Below are 26,577 nucleotides of genomic sequence, written 5' to 3' on the forward strand. Positions count from 1 at the left end.
GTGTAGCATAGTGGCCAGCACAATGGGTTCAATTCCTGCCTAAGGAGTTTGTACGTTCTCCCTGTGACTGTGTGGGTTTCCTCCAGGTGCTCCAGTTTCCTCCCACAGTCCGAAGACATACCGATTGATGGGTTAATTGGCCATTGTAAATTGTCCTGTAATTACGCAAGGATTAAATCAGGGGTTGCTGGGCGACACGATTCGAAGGGCCAGCTACACATTGTATCTCAACAAGTAAGTAAAATAATCAAGAATGTATCAACCTCTGCTTTAAATGTACCCAAATAATTGGCCTCCACAGATTTACTACCCTCTGGCTACAGAAATTCCTCAACTCTGTCTAAATGGAGGTCCCTCTGAGGCTGTGCCCTCTAGATCTGGACTTCCCCATTACAGGAAACATCCTCTCCACATCCACTCTGTCTAGGCCTTTCAATATTCGATAGGTTTCAATCAGTCTTCTAAACTGAATACAAGCCCAGAGCCATCAAACGTATTTAACCTTTTCATTCCCAGAATCGCACTCATGAACCTCCTTACCCGTCTCAACCTCCAAGTTGTCCTTTAGAGAATCATGCGCAAGGACTCCCAAGTCCGCTTGCACCTCTGATTATTGAATTTTCTCCCCATTTAGAAAATGGTCTATGCCTTTGTTCTTTCTACCAAAGTGCATGACCATACACTTCCCTACACAATATTCCACCTGCCACTTCTTTGCCCATTCTAAGACCTTCTGCGGACTCCCTGCTTCCTCAACACTACCTGCCCCACCACCTATCTTCATATTCTTTGCAAACTTGCCTAGAAAGCCATCATTCAAATTGCTGACATATAACCTGAAAATAAGTGTCCCGACACCAACACCTGCAGAACAGATCTTGTCACTGGCAGCCAACCAGAAAAGGCTCCCTTTATTCCCACTCTTGTCTCCTGCCAGCCAGCCAACCCTCTAACCATGCTAATATTTTTCTTCCCTGTAACACCATGGGTTCTCATCTTGTTAAGCAGTGTAACATGCAGCAGCTTGTCAAAAGCCACCTGGAAATCTCAGTAAACAACATCTACTGACTCTCTATCTTGTCTGTTACTTCCTCAAAGAATTCCAACAGTCCTGTAAGTCACAATTCCCCCTGAAGGAAACCATGCTGACTTTGGCCTAATTTATCACGTGCCTCCAAGTATCCAAAAACCTCATAATAATGGACTCCAACACGTTTCCAATCACTGAAGTCAAGCTAACTGGCCTATAATTTCCTTTCTTCTGCCTCCCTCCCTTGAGTGTGGTCGTCTCTTTCTGTGCAGTGGGGTGGGGTGGGGTGGGGTGTGTGTGTGTGTGTGTGTGTGAGAGAGAGAGAGAACACGAACTTTTCTCTGTAACACTCTGCTGCATGGGGGAGAGGGGTTCTATTTGTATATATCTCCTCTCTGCTATGGGGTTTCTCTTTCTCTCTGAATTAGGGCTTTTAAGTTCCTCATATATGCAAGGTTTTTTTTTAATTTTGTAAATTAAAATTAATTTACAAAAGTATAAGTATTGATCTTTGCTATGGAGGGATTTAATTATAATTTATATCTATAAAAAAATAATCTGCCTCTGTCTTGTCCTTACTGCACCAACCACTGCTGCTGGGCTATAAACGTGCAGGAGCCATGTGTGGTTAATTGCCTTGCTCAAGGACACAACACGCTGCCTCAACTGAGGCTTGAACTCATGACCTTCAGATCACTAGCCCAACGCTTAAACCACTTGGCCACTGTTATGGGTGCTTAATGCTCTCTGCCAATATCTGTCTCCCTTTGCCTTGAGGGTTGCATGGGTTTAATTCTATGTGTCTCCTTCTGCTGTATGAGGTTTAATTATCTCCCCCTATGTTGGGGGGGGCATGTCTGTCTCTGCTATGTGGGGCAGGGTTTGATCTTAATACTTCCTGTATACATCAGTCTGAGTATGTGTGGGTGAATGAATTCTCTTCGTGTATATCTGTGGGGGTAAGTTTCTTTTTATGGGTGGGCTTAATTCTGTATACTTATCAGTCTCTCTCTGGTGTGTGGGGATTTAATTCTTACTACATATATCTCCCTGTTACGGGGTGTTTACTTCTCTCCTATCTGTGTGTGTGCTGTGAAGGGTTTAATTCTCTCTATATACATTTCTGTATGCTATAGGACCATTTAATTCTCTCTATGTATACATCTGTCTGTCTCTGGTATAGAAGCATCTATTTCTCTTTCCCTCTCTCTCCCTGCTATGGAGGTGTTTACTTCTCTGTATGGATTTGTTTGTGGGCTTAATTTTCTTTGTATTTCTGCCTCTGTGTTATAGGAGGGTTTAATTCTCCCCGTGCATATCAGTTTCTGGCTGTGATGTGAAGCCGAGGGGACATTTAACTGTCTACTTCCCCTCCCTCTAGTACCACTGTCCCCTCCCGACCAGTGTCCGAATCCCAGCCCGGTGTTGCGGCCTAACCGGCCGGCTATATCCCAAGATCGGGGTCAGGGCCGGAACGGTCTAGGACCCCACCTGCCCCAAGTGATGGCCCTACCTCCACACCCACGCCTCACCATTCGCAATCCCCACCCGGCCATCTCCCCCGGCCACCCTCCCTCACTTACCATGTCGCCGCAGCCCCGGGCAGCCTTGCACCACGTGACCCGCCGGCTCGGTCCTCCGATATCCCACAATGCCGGCGTGGTGACCGCCCGTCCCACGTGACAGGCCGGCTCCGCTCTGAGGAGGCGGGGCTGTCCTATACACCATGTGACCGTCAAATTGGGAGGGTCTTCGGTCGGTCCTCCACTAGCCCAAAGTGCCAAGCAAAACCACTCTTTGGCCATGTGATTTTTTTCCCCCCTCTCCCGTCAGCGTCACGACAACGCCATGTTGGTACGGGAACTCCAGCCCTTCAGAGCCGCCCGCAGAAATGATGCCCCATGTTGGTGAGGGCGGCGGCCATATTGATAAAGGAACTTCAGCCCAGCAGCGCGGCTGGCAGAAATTATACCCCATGTTGGGAAGGTCAAAGGTGAGACGATCAGGCGGGAAGCGCTAGTGGACGCTGAGAAGAGGGAAACTTGGAGGGAAGTTGTGAAGTGGTCGGTGACCGGCTTAATGAGCAGGTAACACGTACTGACTGGTGGTCTGGGAGGTGAGGGGAGGGGATGGGGGCGTGAGTATGAGGGAAACAATACGGGAGAATGGAGGAGACGGGTTGTGAGGCGAAGTGGAGAGTGGGAATGGGGGAGACGAACGGGGAAGAATGGGAGAGGATAGAGGACGGTCAAGGCAGAGAGGGGAGCGGGGTGGGGGTTAGGGAGAAGCGGGGTCGTGGAGTGGCAGGGACGAGGGGAGTGGAAGGTAAACGAGAGGAATGCATGGGAAATGGAGAATGAGGGAAGAGAGGAGGATATGGAGGGGAGGGGTAGATTGAAGTCAGGAGGAGGGAGGAATTATGAAGGGAGGATTGTTAATGTCTCTCTCTCGGTCTGGCTCTCTTGCCTACTCCCCCCACACTCGTCTTCTCTCTGTCTCTGTCTGTCCGTCCCTCCGTCTCTGTCTCACTCTCTCTTTCTTTCCTCTCTCCACAGAAGATACGCCGGCACAGGAAGGACGTGACTCGAGCGGGGCTGACCCCATGGGGGAGTCCCCACTGGCCCGCACCCCCCTCCCTGTACCTGCCTTCTTCCAGCAGGCTCAGGAGCCCCACTTCTCAAGGAAGAAGGGCCGGGGGGAAGGTTTGGCGGCGGGGAAAAGCCCCACCCCCCGGCCCCCTGTCCGGGGCGGGCTGCCCCTCACACGGGTCTTCCCCAGCAGGGCGAGGAGTTGGACCCGGACACGGCCCCAGAGCGTCTCAGCTTCATTGCCCCTCGACAAGGGGAGCTACGATGGCAGCAAGGACCTGCCCTACTTTGAGCAGTGTTTCCAGAGGATCAGTCAGCTGGGGCGCGGCTCCTTTGGGGATGTTTTTAAGGTGGGTTACCACCCCTCCCTTCTCTCCATCTTCCCACCTCACTCCAACCTCCTCCACCCCTCAGTTCACTGCACCCCCCCCTGCCTCCCCCCTTGCCTGTGGCTCCCTCGCTGGCCCAAACCCTCATCCCTCACCATTCTTCTCCCCCACAATCTTACCCCTGCCCTTCCCCCATAGCCATGCTGTATTGCTTCGTAACTCCAAAACATAAAACTAATCCAAGAGTAGTGCCTGTACTCTAGTTTTGTTTTTACTATTCATGAGGTGAGCACAGATGACATGGTGGCATAATGATGTATGCCATTCATGTACTTTTACATATAACTCATGAATTAGCTAAGTACAAAAAAATCTTTATCAATTATATTTACCTTATTACTCAAATACTAAATATACAACACTCTTCCCTGCTTAGCTATCAACTCCCAACTCAATGGAGAATGTCTATATAATATAGCTACTATGTAGACATCCACAGCATAGTAAACTTTTAAGTTGTCCCATTCAGGTCTAAAGATTTAATTACTATGGATTGTTTCTTCCTCTTGTGGGCTAATGGCTTTCCTGACAGGAAGGGTCACTCTGCTTGGTAGGAAAGGCTTGTGGCTGTGAAACAATCTCAGGTTCTGTGGCCTCCTATGTGGTGGTTGTAAGAGTCTGAGACTGCAAGAAGAGGTTCTGATAGTTCTGGACACCTTTCTTCGCGAACAATTGAAACAATCTCAGGTCTCTGCATTCGAGCTGCTGCTGTTAGTGTAACACATTTCTGTGGATTGGAAATGGACCCGCGTGGTTGATAATCAGTAATAAGGGTAAGCTCTCTCCCATACAATCAGTGGTTGAAACCTTCTACGCCCCAAACCAGACTCGAGGCCTCTCTGTCAATCTATGCGTAATTTTTCTCTGCGGTGGTAAGGGAGTGTGATGCAAAGTCTGTGGGGTATTCACTTCAGTCACTCATAACCTGTGACATGACTGCACCGATACCGTAAGGCACAGTCACCTGCAAGTTTCACTGTATGATGTAGATCATAATGTGTGAGTACAGCGTCTGAGGTCACTTACATTTTTGAAAGACACCTCACACCGATTTGTCCACTGCCATTTCTTCCTGATCTGCAGTAATGAGTTCAAGGGGGTGGAGCACAGTAGCCAAGTTTGCCAGGAGCCTGTTATAATAATTGACAAATCCTAAAAAGGACCGCAACTCTAACACATCCTTTGGCCTCAGGGAATCCACCACTGCTTGAATTTTGTCGGCACACTTGTGTAATCCTTGTGTGTCCATGGTGTTACCACAGTAAGTGATGCTTGGTTTAAAGAATTCACACTTGTCACACCATGCTCTGAGCCCATAATCCTCTAACCTTTTAATACTGTCTTGAGATTTTGGAGATGTTCCTCGATAATTCTTACTGGTAACAATTACGTCATCCAGGTAACATCGTGCCTGAGCAGACTTCCAGCACCTGGTCCATAGCTTTCTGTCAGAGTGCAGATGCAGGTCCTACTCCAAAAATAAGCCTATTGTGATGATAAAACCCTTGTGCGTGTTTATGGTGAGAAACACCTTGGACTCTTCTTCCATCTCTATCTGTAGATAGGCCTCAGCTAAATCAGCTTTGAAGGGTTTCACTCCAGAGGTTTGCAAGTACATCCTCTACTGTGGGCAGAGGGTATTGATCTACTTTCAGTACTGGGTCGATGATCATCTTAAAATCACCACAGATGCTGACAACCCTGTCATCTTTGGCTAATGGGACCACTTGCATTGCCCATGAGCTACGGTCAACCTTAGAAATTCCTTCAGCCTCCGTGCAATCAAACTCACTTGCTATCACCAATGGTATCATGAACCCGATAGGCATTTTCATTTGATGGGCTGAATGGCCGGCTTCTGCTCCTTTGTCTTATGGTCTTATTTTACTCTTGAATCGCTTGGATTTTCTAGGTCATCCTCGAACTCTGCTGTGGCATCATCCAAAACCTTTTCAATTTGCTTTCTGCTGTCTCTACTGCAGGGGATGTGGCATACAAATTCTGGATAGATTGCCAATCAAGTTTTTGTCCGCTTAGCTGATCACAGCCCCACAATACTGGCCTCCTGTTTTTACCACGTACAAACCCAATCTGGCTTGTTGGTTGGTATATTTCAGTGTTACAAATGTCATTCCCACAGGAGTTATCTTTTGTCCAGTATAAATTCTTAGCTGAATGTCTGCAGGCTTCAGTGACTTCGTGGAATGAATGAAACAGCTGAGCAAATGTCCAATTCCATTTTAATTAATTCACTTCTGATGTCAGCCATATTGCTTCTCTATTGTTAAGTTTTCACATTGTAAATCTCAAGGCTACTAAGTCGTGTGTCATTCTCATCATCAGATCTTGCATCAACAGTATGCAGCTTGGGGATCTTTTTGAAGCTGCAACTTGACTTTTTATCTTTTTCTCTTCCCTGTGCAGTCCATTGATTTTTTTGTCTGACCAACATGCTCTTTGCACATGTCCTGCTGTTATATTTTCTGCAAGTTTTACCTTTAAATCTGCATTTATTTGGTGTATGTGAGCCCCTGCCACAATGGTAACACAATTTTTTCAGCCAGGCTGATGTCTGTTTAGATGTTGCAATTTTGTTCACTTTCACTTTCATTCCTGACTGCAACTCAATTGTGTTTCTACCTGTTGTTTCCATTGATACAGCAATTTCAACTGCTCTTTTAAATGTGAATTCTGCTTCAGTTAGGAGCCATTTTTGAATGTTTTCTTGTAAGATTCCACAAACTAAACAGTCTATCATTAAGTCCATCGCTCCCAATGCTTCCCTGAAACCCCGCCCCACTGCCTCAATGCCCACTTTCCCTCACCTTGCCCTCTCCCTCTTTCCCCCTTCCTGCAAGCACTTCCACCCTCAATTCTGTCAGAGTCCACGTCGAGTTTATTGTCTCACATACAAATTTCAGGTGACATTCCAAATCTCCTCAAACTATAATGAAATATAGCCTCTGTCTTCCTTTCTTTTTTGCTGCATCAATATGTTGGAACCAGGTTAGGTCTCCAGAAATATTGACACCCTGGAACTTGAAACTGCTCACTCTCTCCACTTCTGATCCCTCGATAAGGATTGGTGTGTGTTCCCGTTCTGAAGTCCACAATCAGCTCTTTGGTTTCACTGACATTGAGTACAAGGTTTGTTGCTCTGACACCACTTAACTAGCTGTTATATCTTGCTCCTGTATGCCTTCTGGTCACCATCTGAGATTCTGCCAACAATGGTATCATCAGCAAATTTATACATGGCTTTTGACCCGTGCTTAGCCTCACTGTCATGGGTGTGTAGAGAGTAGAGCAGTGGGCTAAGCACACATCCCTTCATCTCTGTTTGTTCCTCTATTCTGAGGCTGTGCCCTCTCTTCTAGGCTCCCCCACCAGAGGAAACATCCACTCTATCGAGGTCTTTCAATGTTTGATAGGTTTTGATGACATTCCACCATGCCCCCCCCCACCACTCTGCTAAACTCCAGAGAGTGCATCCAAAGTGTTTCATACATTAACCCTTTCATTGCCAGGATCATTCCCATGATGCTCCCCTGGACACTCTTGAGTGCCATCACATTCTTTCAGATGTGCTCACAGCTGGTCACAATACTCCAAGTGTGGCCTAATCAATGCCTTATAAAGCCTCAGCATTACACCCTTTCTTTTATGTTTTAGTCCTCTTGAAATCTGCCTGCCTTGTTACTGACTCATTGTGTTTACTACCCATTGTGTTTTCCTCTATTCCTTCTTCACCTTTCCTGCCTATCACCTCCCTGCTTCCCCTCCCCCACCTCTTTATCTTTTCCCTTGCTGGTTTTCCTTCACCTGGAACTTACCAGCCTTCTCCTTCCCACCCTCCCCCCACCTTCTTTATAGGGCCTCTGCCCCTTTCCTCTACAGTCCTGACAAAGGGTTCCAGCCCAAAACGTTGACATCGTTTCCACTGATGCTGCTCAACCTGCTGAGTTCCTCCAGCGTGTTGTGAGTGTTGCTTTGATCCCAGCATCTGCAGATTATTTTGTGTTTACTGACTCAACTTGCAAGTTACACATCTGCGCCAGGTGCATCGAGATGCAGCTCCTAAGGGACCGCGTTACGGAACTGGAGCTGCAGCTCGATGACCTTCGTCTGGTCAGGGAGAGTGAGGAGTTGATAGAGAGGAGTTATAGGCAGGTGGTCACACCGGGGCCACGGGAGGCAGACAAGTGGGTCACGGTTAGGAGGGGGAAGGGGAAGAGTCAGGTAATAGAGAGTACCCCGGTGGCTGTGCCCCTTGACAATAGGTACTCCTGTTTGAGTACTGTTGGGGGGGACAGCTTACCTGGGGGAAGCGACAGTGGCCGTGCCTCCGGCACAGAGTCCGGCCCTGTAGCTCAGAAGGGCAGGGAAAGGAAGAGGAGGGCAGTTGTGATAGGGGACTCGATAGTAAGGGGGTCAGATAGGCGATTCTGTGGACGCAGTCCAGAGACCCAGATGGTAGTTTGCCTCCCTGGTGCCAGGGTCCAGGATATCTCTGATCGTGTCCAAGATATCCTGAAGTGGGAGAGTGAGGAGCCAGAGGTCGTGGTACATATAGGTACCAATGACATAGGTAGGAAAAGGGAAGAGGTCCTGAAAGGAGAATATAGGGAGCTAGGAAGGGAGTTGAGAAAAAGGACCACAAAGGTAGTAATCTCGGGATTACTGTCTGTGCCACGCGACAGTGTGAGTAGGAATGCGATGAGGTGGAGGATAAATGCGTGACTGAGGGATTGGAGCAGGGGGCGGGGATTCAAGTTTTTGGATCATTGGGACCTCTTTTGGCGCAGGCGTGACCAGTACAAAAAGGACGGGTTACACTTGAATCCTAGGGGGGGACCAATATCCTGGCAGGGAGATTAGCGAGGGCTACTGAGGTGACTTTAAACTAGAATGGTTGGGGGGTGGGAATCAAATTAAAGAGGCTAGGCGAGAGGAGGTTAGTTCACAACAGGGGGATGGGAACCAGTGCAGAGAGACAGAGGGGTGTAAAGTGAGGGTAGAAGCAAAAAGTAGTAAGGAGAAAAGTAAAAGTGGCAGGCCGACAAATCCAGGGCAAGCATCAAAAAGGGCCACTTTTCAACATAATTGTATAAGGACTAATAGAGTTGTAAAAGAGTCTGAAGGCTTTGTGTGTCAATGCCAGGAGCATTCGTAACAAGGTGGATGAATTGAAAGTGCAGATTGTTATTAATGATTATGATATAGTTGGGATCACAGAGACATGGCTCCAGGGTGACCAAGGATGGGAGCTCAACGTTCAGGGATATTCAATATTCAGGAGGGATAGACATGAAAGAAAAGGAGGTGGGGTGGGGTGGTGTTGCTGGTTATAGAGGAGATTAACGCAATAGAAAGGAAGGACATAAGCCGGGAAGATGTGGAATCGATATGGGTAGAGCTGCATAACACTAAGGGGCAGAAAACGCTGGTGGGAGTTGTGTACAGGCCACCTAACAGTAGTAGTGAGGTTGGGGATGGTATTAAACAGGAAATTAGAAATGTGTGCAATAAAGGAACAGCAGTTATAATGGGTGACTTCAATCTACATGTAGATTGGGTGAACCAAATTGGTAAAGGTGCTGAGGAAGAGGATTTCTTGGAATGTATGCGGGATGGTTTTTTGAACCAACATGTCGAGGAACCAACTAGAGAGCAGGCTATTCTAGACTGGGTTTTGAGCAATGAGGAAGAGTTAATTAGCAATCTTGACGTGAGAGGCCCCTTGGGTAAGAGTGACCATAATATGGTGGAATTCTTCATTAAGATGGAGAGTGACATAGTTAATTCAGAAACAAAGGTTCTGAACTTAAAGAGGGGTAACTTTGAAGGTATGAGACATGAATTAGCTAAGGTAGACTGGCAAATGACGCTTAAAGGATTGACGGTGGATATGCAATGGCAAGCATTTAAAGATTGCATGGATGAACTACAACAATTGTTCATCCCAGTTTGGCAAAAGAATAAATCAAGGAAGGTAGTGCACCCGTGGCTGACAAGGGAAATTAGGGATAGTATCAATTCCAAAGAAGAAGCATACAAATTAGCCAGAAAAAGTGGCTCACCTGAGGACTGGGAGAAATTCAGAGTTCAGCAGAGGAGGACAAAGGGCTTAATTAGGAAGGGGAAAAAAGATTATGAGAGGAAACTGGCAGGGAACATAAAAACTGACTGTAAAAGCTTTTATAGATATGTAAAAAGGAAAAGACTGGTAAAGACAAATGTAGGTCCCCTACAGACAGAAACAGGTGAATTGATTATGGGGAGCAAGGACATGGCAGACCAATTGAATTATTACTTTGGTTCTGTCTTCACTAAGGAGGACATAAATAATCTTCCAGAAATAGTAGGGGACAGAGAGTCCAGTGAGATGGAGGAACTGAGCGAAATACATGTTAGTAGGGAAGTGGTGTTAGGTAAATTGAAGGGATTAAAGGCAGATAAATCCCCAGGGCCAGATGGTCTACATCCCAGAGTGCTTAAGAAAGTAGCCCAAGAAATAGTGGATGCATTCGTGATAATTTTTCAAAACTCGTTAGATTCTGGACTAGTTCCTGAGGATTGGAGGGTGGCTAATGTAACCCCACTTTTTAAAAAAGGAGGGAGAGAGAAACCGGGGAATTATAGACCGATTAGCCTAATGTCGGTGGTGGGGAAACTGCTGGAGTCAGTTATCAAAGATGTGATAACAGCACATTTGGAAAGCGGTGAAATCATCGGACAAAGTCAGCATGGATTTGTGAAGGGAAAATCATGTCTGACGAATCTCATAGAATTTTTTGAGGATGTAACTAGTAGAGTGGATAGGGGAGAACCAGTGGATGTGGTATATTTGGATTTTCAAAAGGCTTTTGACAAGGTCCCACACAGGAGATTAGTGTGCAAACTTAAAGCACATGGTATTGGGGGTAAGGTATTGATGTGGATAGAGAATTGGTTAGCAGACAGGAAGCAAAGAGTGGGAATAAACGGGACCTTTTCAGAATAGCAGGCAGTGACTAGTGGGGTACCGCAAGGCTCAGTGCTGGGACCCCAGTTGTTTACAATATATATTAATGACTTGGATGAGGGAATTAAATGCAGCATCTCCAAGTTTGCGGATGACACGAAGCTGGGCGGCAGAGTTAGCTGTGAGGAGGATGCTAAGAGGATGCAGAGTGACTTGGATAGGTTGGGTGAGTGGGCAAATTCATGGCAGATGCAATTTAATGTGGATAAATGTGAAGTTACCCACTTTGGTGGCAAAAATAGGAAAACAGATTATTATCTGAATGGTGGCCGATTAGGAAAAGGGGAGGTGCAACGAGACCTGGGTGTCATTATACACCAGTCATTGAAAGTGGGCATGCAGGTACAGCAGGCGGTGAAAAAGGCGAATGGTATGCTGGCATTTATAGCAAGAGAATTCGAGTACAGGAGCAGGGAGGTACTACTGCAGTTGTACAAGGCCTTGGTGAGACCACACCTGGAGTATTGTGTGCATTTTTGGTCCCCTAATCTGAGGAAAGACATTCTTGCCATAGAGGGAGTACAAAGAAGGTTCACCAGATTGATTCCTGGGATGGCAGGACTTTCATATGAAGAAAGACTGGATGAACTAGGCTTGTACTCGTTGGAATTTAGAAGATTGAGGGGGACCTGATTGAAACGTATAAAATCCTAAAGGGATTGGACAGGCTAGATGCAGGAAGATTGTTCCCGATGTTGGGGAAGTCCAGAACGAGGGGTCACGGTTTGAGGATAAAGGCGAAGCCTTTTAGGACTGAGATTAGGAAAAACTTCTTCATACAGAGAGTGGTGAATCTGTGGAATTCTCTGCCACAGGAAACAGTTGAGGCCAGTTCATTGGCTATATTTAAGAGGGTGTTAGATATGGCCCTTGTGGCTAGGGGGATCAGAGAGTATGGAGGGAAGGCTGGTGCAGGGTTCTGAGTTGGATGATCAGCCATGATTATACTGAATGGTGGTGCAGGCTCGAAGGGCCGAATGGCCTACTCCTGCACCTATTTTCTATGTTTCTATGTTAATCTTTAGGGAATCTCGCAGTTCGCACCTCCATTTTCTGAATTCACTCTCCATTTAGAAAGAAGTTTCCCTTCACTTCTACCAAATCGCATGACCATACATTTCCCTACACTGTATTCCATCTGCTGTTTCTTTGCTTATTCGCCCTGTCTGTCCAAATCCTTCTGGAGATTCCCTGCTTCCTCAACACTTCCTGCCCCTCCAGCTAATCCCACGAGGTCACAGCAAGAGTGTTTAAACTCCGCCCAGGCAGAACCAGAGGTGGGGATCAAACGTGTGTGTGTGTGTGTGTGTGTGTGTGTGTATGTAGGCCAGAGGCAGTGGCTCTTCCCACTGTGCCACAAAGCAAAGAGTTACTGGCAGGCAGGGCACAAAGTGAGTGAGCTGGGAACGTGATAGTAAATAGTCTTTCCCTTGCTGTCTGTCCCTCCCCTCTTTCCACACCACTCCTCCTGTCCCCACAAACCCCTCTTCCCCTCCACCAGGTAAGAAGCAGGGAGAATGGCCGTCTGTACGCAGTGAAGCGCTCGCGCCGGCCATTCCGAGGGGAGCGAGACCGCCGGCGGTGCCTCGCAGAGGCCCGTCGTCATGAAGGACTGGGCCCCCACCCCAACCTGCTGACCTTCGTGCGTGCTTGGGAGGAGCGGGGCCAGCTCTATATCCAGACGGAGTTGTGCGAGGGGGGCAGCCTGCAGGGGCAGCTGATGGGGGCCCTGCCCGAGCCCCGTGTCTGGGAGGTGCTCTCTGACCTGCTGTGTGGCCTGGGCCACCTCCACCGGCGCGGCCTGGCACACCTCGACGTCAAGCCCGCCAACGTCCTACTCGGGGCAGGGGGCATCTGCAAGCTGGGCGACTTTGGCCTGGTATTGCCGGTGGAGCGGGGTGGAGGAAGGGCCAAGGACGAGGAAGAGGAGGAGGCACAGGAGGGAGACCCACGGTACATGGCGCCCGAGCTGTTGGATGGTGTCTACGGCACAGCGGCCGACGTCTTCAGGTAAGGCGGGGCGTTCTTCACCGCTTCCCCCTCCCATCAACCCCACGTCCCTCCCCTTCCCTTCCCCTCTTCTATAATACATACACACACACACACACACACACACACACACACACACACACAGCTTGTTTCCCCTCCTATCCTGTCCGTTCCCTTCCCATCCCATCCCGGGACATGCTACCCCTCTCAACATCCTTAACTCCTTCCACTTCTCTGGGGCTGTGGGGACTCCCTGTCCACTCCCTACCTCTGAGATCAGGCATTCTCTCTCCCTCTGTCCAGAACTGGCATTGCATCCCTGGTCCCCTACCCAGGCTTCCCCCAGTACTGGGTATTCGGCACATTGTCCCTCTCTGGGACAGGATGAATTCTCTGTCTGTCTCTCTCTCCCTTCACAGCCTGGGAATGTCGATCCTAGACATCAGCAGTAACCTGGAGCTCCCTCAGAGCGGGGAGGGATGGCAGAGACTGCGGCGAGGATACCTGCCCCCAGAGTTTGTGTCTGGTAAGCTGGGGGAGCTCAGGACAAAGGGTCAGGGATGTCCCATGTCCGGGCAGGGTGTGGGCAGCCTTCCTGCATCCAGGCAGGGGGTGGTGGGGAGTGACGGAAGTGCCACGCTGGGGTAGAAGGAAAGGTGGCAGCCACACCCCATATTTGGGGTGGAGATCCCGTGTCGGGATGCAGGGGAGGGGGGCTGCAGACTTCCTAGACAGAGCGCGGACTCCAGCCTATGGTCGAGGACGGGAGCAACAGTAACTCTTGTTCCTCTCCCTCCCCAGGTCTGTCCCCTGCACTGCGGGACTTGCTGCGGTCGATGCTGGAGCCAGACCCCCAGCGGCGACCCACGGTGGAGGAGCTGCTGTCCCTGCCCGCCCTGCGCAGGGTCCGGCGGTGGAGGCACCTCCGGCTGCTGATGCTGTCGGGCTTGGAACGAGCACTGGTCCTGTGGCAGGTCAGTGCTTACCCCAGCTCTCACCCCCGGCCCACTCCCCCCTCGCCCCCCACGCTCCTTCCCCCGTTCACCTTTCCCTGCTGCTCCTCCCTCCCCTACCTACCAACTCCGTCAAACACCAGTCACCTACTCTCTTCCATAATTTTATCACTGTTCCCCCTCTGTCTCTCTCCTCTTTGTCCTTTCACCCTCTCTTCCTGAACCCTTACTTCATCACAAATCGATCTCCCTTCCTCATTTAACACCCCGCCCCAACTCTCTTGTTTAGTCCCTGCCCCTTGCTCTTCCAGATTCCTCACGTTTGTTGTAGAGTAACTTCAAAAGACTTTCATAGAGATTTTTCAAAGAGCTCAACAAAAGTATATTCCAGTTAAACGTAGTGGATACAGCCCAGTCCATCCATGGGTAAAGCCCTCCCCACCATTGAGCACATCTATACACAGAGTGTTGTCACAGGAAAGCAGCATCCATCATCAGGGCTCCCCACCACCCCGGTCATACTCCCTTCCCACTGCTGCCTTCAGAACTCACGCCACCACGTTCAGGAATGGTTACTGTCCCTCAACCATCAGGCTCTTGAGCCAAAGGGGATAACTTCACTTGCCCCATCACTGAACTGTTCCTGCAACTAATGGACTAATTTCCAAGGACTCATCTCAAGTTCTTGATATTTATTTATTAACATTATTATTTCTTCTTTATTTTTGTAATTGTACAGTTTGTTGTCGTTTGCACCCTGTTTGTCCGCCCAGTTGGTGCGGTCTTTCATTGAATCTATTATGGTTATTAGAATTATTGACTATGCCCTCGAGTAAATACATCTCAGGGTTGTATATAGTGACATATGTCCTTTGATAATAAGTTTACTTTAAAAGTGAGATGGCTTCGGGTAACCAAGGAAAGGAAGAAGGCATCAAACATACGTTTAGTTTTGATACCACCTTTTATTTCCTTCCTAAGGGCTAAAAGTAAGATACAAGCTGAAATAGGTAAAGAACAATGTGGTTTTGCAAAAGACAAAGGTACAAGAACTGCGATATTGATGTTAAGGATACTATCAGAACGAGCTATTCAAGTGCAAAAAGATTTGTCTGTTGTTTTATCGACTACACAAAAGCATTTGATAAAGTGAAACACAATAAGTTATTCGAAATATTACAGGAAACTCTAGATCTAGATTCGAAAGACCTCCGCCTAATCAGAAATCTGTACTGGGAACAAACTGCCACTGTAAGAATAGATGGAGAAGTCACTCAGTTTACAAAAATCAAGAGAGGTGTTAGACAAGGGTGTGTTTTCTCCCCTGATTTGTTTAATACGTACAGTGAAACAATATTACAAAAAAAATAAGAGAGATCTTGGGTATCAATGTTGGTGGTGAAAACATCAATAATTTTAGAGATGTGGATGACACTGTTAATTGCAAGTATGGAGGAAGAACTACAAAACTTAATTGATATAGTTGTTGAAGAAAGTGCAAAAATGGGTCTATCTATCAATTGCAAAAAGAGAATGTATGGTGATATCCAAAAAGAAGGAGAATCCTGTCTGCAGGCTGAGAATAAACGGGGAAGACATAAAACAAGTACAGAATTTCTGCGACTTAGGAAGCTGGGTGACATCAGATGGCAGGTGCAACATGGACATCAAAAGAAGAATAGGGATGGTCAAAGACACCCTTACGAGATTGAAGAGTATACTGACCAACACTAAACTAGGCATGACAACCCGCCTCAGAGTATTGAAATGTTACGTTTATCCAGTTATGTTATATGGCTCAGAACGTTGGACAATATCTGGTAATGTGAGGAAACGAATTGAAGCAGCAGAGATGTGGTTTTTGAGGAGGATGCAAAGAATATCATGGACGAAACAAATATCTAACAAGGATGTCATAAACAGAGCAAACACAAAGAGAAGTAATGTATGAGATCATGAAAAGGCAACGTGACTTCATTGGACATGTGATTAGGAAAGAGGAGTTAGAATGCACGGTAATTATGGGAAAGATTGAAGGGAAGAAAGCAAGAGGAAGACAAAGACAAATTATAATGGAGACAGCAGCCGGAGAACTGGAAATTAATACCAATGAATTGATCCACTTGACCCGAAACAGGAGCGTGTGGGCCATGGCAGTCAAAGCTCGATCCGGGCACGGCACCTGATGATGATGATGAAGGGTAGTGGCACAACTTTAAAAATACAGAGCATTGCTAAACAAGTGATAAAGAAAAGGAAGATAGATTATTGAAAATAAACCAGCACAGAATATTAAAGTAGATATAAGTTTTTATGCTAATTGTTATATGCCATTTTGTATGATGTGGGTGATCATAGATTAGGTGAGTGGGCAAGGGTCTGTCAGACAGGATACAATGTTGATAAATGTGAGGTCATCTGCCTTGGAAGGGGAAATAGAAGATCAGATGATTATTTAAATGGTGAAAGGCTGCAGCATGCTGTTATACAGAAGTTCCTGGGAGTGTTTGTGCATGAATAGCAAAATATTGGTTTGTAGATGCAACAGGTTATCACGGAAGTAAATGGAATGTTGGCCTTCACTGCCAGAGGAGCTGAATTGAAGAACAGGAAGGTTACGCTACAACTGTATAGGGTACTGGTGAAGCTGCACCTGGAGTACTGCATGCAGTTTTGGTTTCTACTTGAGGAAAGGTATACTGGCTTTGGAGGTGGTGTAGAGGAGGTTGATTCCAGAGATGAGGGGGTTAACCTGAGGAGAGATTGCGTTATCTTGGACTATACTCACTAGAATTCAGAACGAGAGGGTGACTCATAGAAACATAAAATTATGAAAGGGTTAAATAAGATAGAGGCAGGAAAGTTGTTTCCACTGATAGGTGAGATTAGAACTAGGGGACAGAGCCTCATGATTCAGGGGGATAGATTTATGACAAATGAGGAGAAACTGCTTTTCCCAAAGAGTATTGAATCTGTGGCATTCTCTGCCCAGAGAAGCAGTAAATCACAAGACATATGGTATTGTGAAAAAGTCTTAGGCATATATAAATAGGGTACTGTACAAGCAGAATTAGGCCATTCAGCCCATCACAGCTGCTCTGCCATTCCAACATGGCTGAGTCATTATCTTTCTTCACCCCATTTTCCTGCTTTCTCCTCATAACCGTTGATGCCCTGATTAATCAAGAACCTATCAACTTCTGCCTTAAATATACTCGATGACTTGGTCTGTAGCAGTGAGTTCAACATATTCACCACCCTCTGGCTAAAGAAATGTTTCCTCATCTTTCTAAATGGACGTCTTTCTATTCTGGGGCTGTACCCTCTGGTCCTAGACTCCGCCACTGTAGGAAACATCCCCTCCACATCTACTCTCTCTGGGCCTTTCAATATTCCATAGGTTTCAGTGAGATTCTCCCTTCATTCTAGACTCCAGTGAGTTCAAGCCCAGAGCCACAAACACTCCTCACGTGTTAATGCTTTCATTCCTGGGATCATTCTCGTGAACCTCCTCTGAACCATCTCCAATGCCAGCACATCTTTTCTTCGATAAGGCATTGGTCAGATTGAGTACAGTCTGACCAGTGCCTTATAAAGCCTCAGCGTCACATCATTGCTTTTGTATTCTGATCCCCTCAAAATGAATGCTAACATTGCATTTGCCTTCCTTACCACCAGCTCAACCTACAAGTTATCCTTCATAGAATCATGCACGAGGACTTCCACATACCTTTGCACTTCTGATTTTTGTATTTTCTGCCCATTTGGAAAATACTCCATGCCTTTATTCCTTTAAACAAATCATTGACATGTAATGTGAAAAGAAGCAGTCCCAACACGGACCCTGAAGAACATCACTAGTCACCAGCAGCCAACTGGAAAAGGCTCCCTTTATTCCCATTTTTTTGCTTCCTGCCAATCAACTAATCTATGCTAGTATCTTCCCTGTAACACCATATTGCTAAGCAGCCTCATATACAACACCTTGTCAAAGCCTTCTGAAAATCCAAATAAACTGACTCTCCTTTATCTATCCTGCTTGTTATTTCCTCAAGGAATTCCAACAGATTTATCAAGCAAGATTTCCCCCAAAGAAAGTGACTTTGGCCTCTTTTATCATGTGTCTCCAAGTACACCAAAACCTCAACCTTAAACATCTTCCCACCACTGAAATCAGGCTAACTGGCCTACAATTTCCTTTCTTCTACCTCCTTCCTTTCCTAGAGTGAAGTGACATTTGCAGTTTTCCAGTCTTCTGGAATCATTCCAGAATCTAGTAATTCTTGAAAGATCATTACTAATGCCTCCAGAATCTCTTCAGCCACCTCTTTCAGAACCCTGGGGTTTAGGGGCTGCCTCGTTAAATAGTTTTAACAAACATGTAGATAGCAGGGAATGAAGGGTCATTGGGGAAAGGCAAGTAAGTAGATCTGAGTCTAGAATCAGGATTGGTCTATGGCCTGATTAGCCATGATCTAACTGAGAACAGGGCAGGCTTGATAGGCCGAATGGCTCCTCCTGCTGCTGTTCCTTATGATCGTGTGTGAAGATGTTATTGACAATGTGACTTCTCTCTTCCCCTCTACCCTACCCAACTGCCAATGCTTTTGTCTCTCTATCTGTCTCACTGTGTGCATGTGTCTCTGCCCCCCAGTTGCTGCTGTCCCTCCTCTGCTCCCTGTGGCAAGTTTTCTGCATCCCCCTGCTCCAGTTGCTTTTCCGCCGCCCCTGTGCGCCTCCATCTTCTCCCCCTCCCTCCGGCCTAAATGACAGCAGCCTCTTCAGTGACTGGGAGGACAGCATCTTCAGGGATGATTTCTTTGAGCGACACCACAGTACTGCTCTGCCCAAGGAGCTCTTTCCGTCTCACTCCGAGGACCTCGAATCCAATGAATTCAGTTTTCTGTCTGGCAGGTCAGTGTGAAGAGAGCAGAAATCTGTGTTGGACGGTGTAGAGGGAGATTCACTACATGTCTAACCCTTGGAGCGTGTAATGGGACAGTGCAGAGGGATCTTCACCCCGTTTCTGACTCTGGGAGTGTGTGATGGGACGGTGTAGAGGGAGCTTCACCTTGTATCTGACCCTGGGTGTGTAATGGGACAGTGCAGAGGGATCTTCACCCCGTTTCTGACTCTGGGAGTGTGTGATGGGACGGTGTAGAGGGAGCTTCACCTTGTATCTGACCCTGGGTGTGTAATGGGACAGTGCAGAGGAATCTTCACCCCGTTTCTGACTCTGGGAGTGTGTGATGGGACGGTGTAGAGGGAGCTTCACCTTGTATCTGACCCTGGGTGTGTAATGGGACAGTGCAGAGGGATCTTCACCCCGTTTCTGACTCTGGGAGTGTGTGATGGGACGGTGTAGAGGGAGCTTCACCTTGTATCTGACCCTGGGTGTGTAATGGGACAGTGCAGAGGAATCTTCACCCCGTTTCTGACTCTGGGAGTGTGTGATGGGACGGTGTAGAGGGAGCTTCACCTTGTATCTGACCCTGGGTGTGTAATGGGACAGTGCAGAGGGATCTTCACCCCGTTTCTGACTCTGGGAGTGTGTGATGGGACGGTGTGGAGGGAGCTTCACCTTGTATCTGACCCTGGGTGTGTGTGATGGGACGGTGTGGAGGGAGCTTCACCTTGTATCTGACCCTGGGTGTGTGTGACGGGACGGTGTGGAGGGAGCTTCACCTTGTATCTGACCCTGGGTGTGTGTGATGGGACGGTGTGGAGGGATCTTCACCCCGTTTCTGACTCTGGGAGTGTGTGATGGGACGGTGTGGAGGGAGCTTCACCTTGTATCTGACTCTGGGAGTGTGTGATGGGACGGTGTGGAGGGAGCTTCACCTTGTATCTGACCCTGGGAGTGTGTGACGGGACGGTGTGGCGGGAGCTTCACTCTGTTTCTGACCCTGGGAGTATGTGACAGGATGAGACACTTGAATTTTGGCATTAGTAATTTGTCCTCTCTCAACAGTGTCACCAGACCTTCATTAGGGAGCACATCAACCCCACGAAACCTGACTGCTGAACATTCCAGTATCCGAAGGTGTGCCATATTCAGCATGGTTATATTTCAGCAACTACAGGCTGGGATGGGGTTTATATATAATCCCCAGGAGAGGGTTACAGGCTGGGATCTAATCCAGGCATTCGGGTGTTTGTGTGTGTGTGTGTATATATATATAGAATAACAGATCCTGGGAGTGGGTTTATATAAAGAATAACAGATCCTGGGTGTGGGTCACAGGCTGGGATCTAATCCAGGGGTTTAGGGAGTTTATCTATCAGGTTGTCTGAGGTATTGTGACTGTGTCTGGTCTCTGCTCTCTCCACCCATTCCCGCACCCCCTCGTTGTCTGCAGGACATCCTACCGAGCCAGCCCCAACCTCAGCCGTATCGGAGGGGACTCGCCCCTCCCTTTCGCCGAGGAGGACAGGATGGGCCCCCCTTCTGGCCGGCCAGCCTTGGAGCCCCGCAACCTGCTCAGCCTCTTTGAATCGGCCGAATGTGACTGAATGCATTACTGTTTTGTGGGGGGGTGGTGAGGGTTATTTTATAGGGATGTATGGATGAATCCTTTTCTGGAGGTATTGGGTACGGGCAGGGGAGTACTATTCCTGAGGAGCTGGGAAGGTGTGAAAACTGGCACCATTCTGCAGTGGGTGGGGATGTACCTTTGCTGCAGCGCTGGTGGCAGGGAGGGGAGAAGTGGGTGGGGCTAACCATTCCATGGTGAGGGGGAGGGCTCTTGGGCTGTACTTTTGCCAGTTTGATGGGTGGAGTGGTGGGCAGAGGTGGCTTTTACCATTGCATGGCAAGAGAGTGGAGTGTATTGTGCGTTCAATTCTGGTTCCTTTCCCCCTCCCCACCCCACTCCCTCTATCTTTCCCCTCCCAACCCACTCAGCGTTCACTGATCAGATCCAGGTATTGTAGTCTCGGGATCGGAACTGATTACATTCTGCGCACTGCCGTTGTGTACATATTAAAATGCTGGAGTTTTTGTGGATGTTTCCTTGAAATAAACAGCTTGTTCTTCGGCTGATCGGTTGTGCGGTTAATTATCCAGGCAGGGTTCTGTCCACATGTCCCAACTGTACACTGTGACAGTCAGGGGAAGTACCTCTTTCATGAGCGATGATTTGACAGAGATGTCCCTCCTCTAGACTGTTGTTGTCACGTGTACCCCAGAACAGTGAAACACTTTGTCCACATGCCATTCACTAGATCGTTTCACCACGTCAGTGTACTGAGGTCACACAAGGGAAAACAATAACAGAATGCAGAAAAAAGTGTAACAAAGAAAGTGCAGTGCAGGCAGGCAATAACCTGCGAGGACCACACCAAGGTAGGTTGAGAGATCAAGAGTCCATCTTATCGTACAAGAGGTCTATTCCAGAGTCTAATAATAGTGGGGTAAAACTGTCCTTGAGCCTAGTGTGCCAGGCTTTTGTATCTTCTGCCCAAAGGGAGAGGGGTGAAGAGGGAATACATCTCCAGGGTGGGTGGTGTCTTTCATCAGTCTGGCAGCTTTACTGCTGCAGCAGGAAGTGTAGACAGTGTCCGTGGGGGAAGAGGGCGGTTTCCATGATGTGCTGAGCTGTGTCCACAACTCTCTTCAGTTTCTTGTGGTCTTGGCAGAACATTTGCTGTGTCAACCTGAAATGCATCAGGATAGGATGCTTTCAGTAGCAAATCAATAAAAATTGGTGAGGGTTGTTGGGGGATATGCTGAATTTCTTAAGGCTCCCAAGGAAGTAGAGAGGTTGGTGAGCCTTAGCTGTGGTTTCAATAATGGCTGGATCAGGACTGGCTATTGGTGATGTTTACATCTAGCAACCTGAATCTTTGAAACCTCTTGACCTCAGAGTTGTGTATTGTACAGGAGACAGAGTGACTAAGAGTTCCCCTCTGTGGCCCATTGGCTTTATATCAACCTTGCCCTGAAGCAAGAAGCTTTCTAGTCTAATCTCACTTCCCTCCTTTGAAAAGGTCCTGGACAGATACACAGATAGGAAAGATTTAGAGGAGGGGTTCCCAACTTGGGGTCCACAAACCCCTTGATAATGGTATTGGTCCATGGCATAAAAAGGGTTGGGAACTGCTGCTTCAGAGGGATGTGGGCCACACGCAGGCAAATGGGATTGGGATTAGCAAGGATAAATAGGGCCATAGACTTTGTTTCAATGCTTCCATTTAATATCAGAGAACATATAGAGTACAACCTGAAATTTAAAAGCCTTCCTGTTTGAGTGTCCCTACAGGCTTGTGACCACAGTCACTCAGCACAGCTTCCACCACCGACTAAACATGCCCACAATTTACTAACCCGTTTATCTTCTGGAATATGGTGGCGGGGAGAACGTACAAACTGCTTTCTGACAGCAGTGGGAACTGAACCATGTCAGTGGCGCTGTAAAGCATTAACATACGGGGAGGGGGTGGTGTAAAGAGGTAGTTTTTTTAAAACCCAGAGTGGTGGGTGTGTAAAACGCACTGCCAGGGTGACAGCAGAGGCAGATACGCGAGGGTCATCTGAAAGATTATTAATTAGGTGCATAGATGAAAGGAAAAATGCAGGGCTATGTGGGATGAAAGGGTTAGGTTGATCTTAGGGTAGGTTAAAAGATCAGCACAACATTGTAGGCCATTCCATGTTTTAGCCACCATACTACTGTGCCGCCTAAGTGCACATTCACCATGATTTTATACACCTCTGTACGAGGTCACTCACCTCAGTCTCCTATATTCCAAGTAATACAGTCCCAACCTCTCTCCAGACTCAGTCAGGTTTAATATCACCAGCATATGTCGTGAAATTTGTTGACGTTGCAGCGGCAGTACATGATGTGGGGGGGGGGGACTGCATAACAGTAAGTATATATGTGTGTATCAAGTTGTTTAAGAAAAAGTGCAAAAAAAAACCCAAAATTTTAAAAAATACTGACATAGTGTTTGTGGTTTCAATGCCCATTCAGAAATCAGATGGCAGAGGGGAAGAAGCTGTCCTGAGTTGCTGAACGTGTCCCCTCAGGTTCATATACCTCCTTCCCAGCGGTAACAATGAGAAGAGGTCATGTCCTGGGTGGTAGGGTCCTCAATGATGGACACTGCCTTTTTGAGGCATCGCTCCTTGAAGATGTCTTGGATACTATGGAGGCTAGTACCCATGATGGGGCTAATTTTACCACTCTGCAACTTACTTTGATCCTGTGCAGTAGCCCCACCATACCAGACTGTGATGCAGCCAGTTAGAATACTCTCCATGGTACATAACTTAGTCTCTTGAGTCCTGGCAACATCCCTATAATTCTCTGTACTTTTTCCAGCTTAACAGCATCTTTCCTGCAGCAGGGTGACCAAAAGAGAACACGTTACTCCGACTGTGCCCTCATCAATGTCTTGTACCACTGCAACATAACGTCCTAACTTCTGTACCCGGTGACCTGACTAATGGAGGCCAGATGGCCAAACACCTTCTACGTCACTCTGTCTACCTGTGACACCACTCTCAGGGAATCGTGTACCTGTAATCCTTAGTTCCTCTGTTCACTGTGAAAGTCATATTTCTTACCAAAATTTTGCACTTATTCAAATTAAACTCCATTTGCCATTCCTCAGCCCACTTACCCAGCTAATCATGTTCTCCCTGTAAACCCTGATAACCATCTTCATAGATGAAAGCACCACCTATTTCAGTGTTGTCTTCAAACCTATGGCTTTAGTCACTTGCTGAGACTGTTTTGCTTCTTGTATGCAGTATTATCCTCTGCCTTGATCCTCTGGCCAGTAACTCAAGAGGCACAGAAAGTATAAATGTAGTCATTTTCCCTAGGGTTAGGGACCCAAGAAACAGAGGGCACAGGTTTAAGGTGAGAAGGGAAATGTTTAAAGGGGATCTGAGAAGCAACTTTTCCAAAGTGCAGTGAGTGTATGGGACGAGGCAGGTACAATAGTCTCATTTAAGAAGAACTTGGATAGATAGGTAGATGGAGAGTGGTGAAACAGGAGCTGTGATCTCACCACCCTCCCTACTCCCCAAGGGCAACATCCTACCTCTTTGTTGCCACCATTAGGGTTAAGTACAGAAGCCTCAGTGAAAAGATTGTCTTGTATACTATTCATACAGGTCAAATCATTACACAATGTATTGAGGTAGAACAAGATAAGACAATAAAAGAATGCAGAATAAGATGAGAAAGATAAGTGCAAGCAGGCAATCAGGTGCAAGATCATAGCAAGCTGAAGTGTGAGATCAAGACCCCATCTTATTGTATTAAGGGTGGTTCAATAGTCTGATAACATTGGGGTAGAAGCCTGGTGGGATGTGCTTTCACACTCTTGCATCTTCTGCCCAATGGGAGAGGGGTGAAAAGAGAATATCCAGGTCTCTGATTGAGCTGGCTGCTTTCTCAAAGCAGCGGGGTGTAAAGAGCCCATAGACTTGCAGGGGATGTGAACCAGAGTGCCAGAACAGTTAGTGGAGAGGTTGTGGAGACAGATGTGGTTAACACCTCAGACAAAGTCAGGAATCAAAAAGTTGAGCACGGTGTGACTAGTGTCCTGAGCTGTGTATATTTCAATGCATCATTGTATCTTCGCAAAGGCAGATGAACTCGGCATGGATCAACACACGGAATTATAATATTGTAGCCTTTAGTGACAGTTGGTTGCAGGAGGGGCAGGACTGTCAGCTCAGTGTTCCAGGGTTCCGTTGTTTTAGATGCAACAGAGCAGGAGGCATTAAAGGAGGAGGAATGGTGTTACCAGTCAGGGAAAATGTCACGGCAGTGCTCAGTCAGAACAGACTGGAGAACTCATCCAGTGAGGTGTTATAGGTGGAACTGAGAAATAAGAAAGGTCTGACCATGTTAACGGGGTTATATTACAGATCACCAAGCTATTTAAAGGAACAAATTTGTAGAGATTGCAGACTGTTGCAAAACAACACAAGGTTGTTAAAGAAGGTGATTTTAACTTTTCACATATTGACTGGGACTCCCATACTGTAAAAGGACTATATGGGATAGAGTTTGTCAAATGCTTTCATAAAAGTTTCCTTAATCAGTACACAGAATTCCCAACAAGAGAGTGCACAATACTTGATTTTTTATTCGGGAATGAGACAGAGCAGGTGACAGAAGTTTGTGCAAGGGGAACACTTTGTATCTCGTGATCACAATGCCATTAGTTTCAAAGTAAATATGTAAAAAAGATAGGTCTGGTCCACAGGTTGAGATTCTAAATTGGTCAAAGGCCAATTTTGATGTTATCAGAAAAGATCTGGCAAGTGTGGATTGGGTCAGGCTGTTTTCTTGCCAAGTTGTACTTGGCAAGTGGGAGGCCTTCAGAAGTGTAATTTTGAGAGTATACAACTTGTTCATCCTTCCACTATGGATCAATCTTATTTAGATAGGAAAATCAAAGGTATAGTACGATTTTGTGATTTATTTTTGGGTAATTGTTTTATGTCCTTCGAACAACCATCTAATAAATATAATTTGCCTAGATCTCACTTTTTTAGATATCTACAGGTTAGAAACTTTTTAATTACTGTTTCTCCTAATTTTCCACATTTATATCCAATGGGTATTTTGGAAAAAAATTTAGATTTAAATCTTTTTCAGAAAGGTGTTGTAGCAATTATTTATAATATAATTATGAATTTACTTCCTGATGTATCTAATAAAATTAAAACTGATTGGGAAAGAGAACTTAAGATCACTGTACCAATTGAAAAATGGGAAAAAAATTCATCCTCCATATTTGCTAAACATGTGTTGATACAGTTTAAAGTAGTGCACAGGGCTCATATGTCCAAAGACAAACTATCTCGTTATTACTCTTACATAAATCCTATATGTGATAGATGTCATTCCAAGATAGCTTCTTTAGCTCACATGTTTTGGTCATGTCCTTTGTTGAAACAATATTAGATATTTTTGATATTATTTCAATAGTTTTGAATATAGACTTACAACCTCACCCAATTACTGCTATTTTTGGGTTACCAATGATAGAATCAAATCACTTAACCTCTTCAGTTCATTGGGTGATTGCATTACTTACTTTAATGGCTAGAAGATCCATTTTGCTGAATTGGAAAGAGATTAATCCTCCTACCACATTTCATTGGTTTTCTCAAACTATGCTGTGTTTAACTTTGGAAAAAAATAGAAGTGTTGTTTATGATCCCTCTATTAAATTCGAAAAGACTTGGAGGCCATTTATGCAACATTTTCATATGATGTAATTTGATCTTTTCAAAACTTATTTTATTTCTTTGTAATATTGGTTGAGAGGAACAGAGTCGTCGACGCTAAGGTTTTCTCTTTTTTTACAATGTTACAAAACAGCCCATGTCTTTTTTTTTAGTTTAGTTGATTAATTCTGTTTGGATCTGTTTTTTGGGGGGGGGGGTTATAATTTTTTTTTTCCTTTTCCTTATTTTTTTTAGATATTTTTCTTTGTTTTATATTGTTCACTTGTATCCTATATGATTGGGAGTTTTATCATTTAAGTGTCAACTGGTTTTATTATCACTTATGCTAATTATAACAATGTATTCCCAATAACTTTGTACCATTACCATTTTATGTTTATTTTT

At 46.3% G+C, this 26,577-nt stretch overlaps 2 protein-coding genes across 3 annotated transcripts in view; one reads left to right on the forward strand and one right to left on the reverse strand.

Annotated features, from left to right (window-relative positions):
- Positions 1–2,850, reverse strand: part of elob (elongin B) — a 29,189-nt gene extending 26,339 nt beyond the window's left edge. Inside the window, exon 1 of the mRNA XM_072271886.1 lies at positions 2,614–2,850. Within this exon, the coding sequence (XP_072127987.1) occupies positions 2,614–2,835 (222 nt within the window). The 5' untranslated portion in view covers positions 2,836–2,850. The remainder of the gene's footprint in view (positions 1–2,613) is intronic.
- Positions 2,851–2,923: 73 nt separating this feature from the next.
- On the forward strand, positions 2,924–26,577 carry pkmyt1 (protein kinase, membrane associated tyrosine/threonine 1). Of its 2 annotated transcripts, XM_072271882.1 has the most exons (8): positions 2,949–3,117; positions 3,586–3,968; positions 12,533–13,041; positions 13,440–13,546; positions 13,822–13,994; positions 18,628–18,887; positions 19,945–20,016; positions 20,333–26,577. In XM_072271882.1, exons 2-8 carry the CDS (start codon positions 3,633–3,635, stop codon positions 20,484–20,486), a joined length of 1,611 nt encoding a protein of 536 aa, XP_072127983.1. In that variant the 5' UTR covers positions 2,949–3,117; positions 3,586–3,632; the 3' UTR covers positions 20,487–26,577. The 2 variants fall into 2 exon arrangements, with proteins under 2 accessions (XP_072127984.1, XP_072127983.1); XM_072271883.1 differs by lacking the exon at positions 19,945–20,016 and having other exon boundaries at positions 2,924–3,117.

Source organism: Mobula birostris, chromosome 11, assembly GCF_030028105.1.
Source record: "Mobula birostris isolate sMobBir1 chromosome 11, sMobBir1.hap1, whole genome shotgun sequence".
NCBI classification, from domain to species: domain Eukaryota; kingdom Metazoa; phylum Chordata; class Chondrichthyes; order Myliobatiformes; family Myliobatidae; genus Mobula; species Mobula birostris.

Excerpts from the sequence above, each read along its gene's own strand:
- pkmyt1 (XM_072271882.1), top strand. The coding sequence starts at position 3,633 with ATGGGGGAGTCCCCACTGGCCCGCACCCCCCTCCCTGTACCTGCCTTC. Across the intron at positions 3,969-12,532 it reads CCTTTGGGGATGTTTTTAAG|GTAAGAAGCAGGGAGAATGG; the intron begins GTGGGTTACCAC and ends CCCCTCCACCAG. Across the intron at positions 18,888-19,944 it reads TTCAGTTTTCTGTCTGGCAG|TGTCACCAGACCTTCATTAG; the intron begins GTCAGTGTGAAG and ends CTCTCTCAACAG.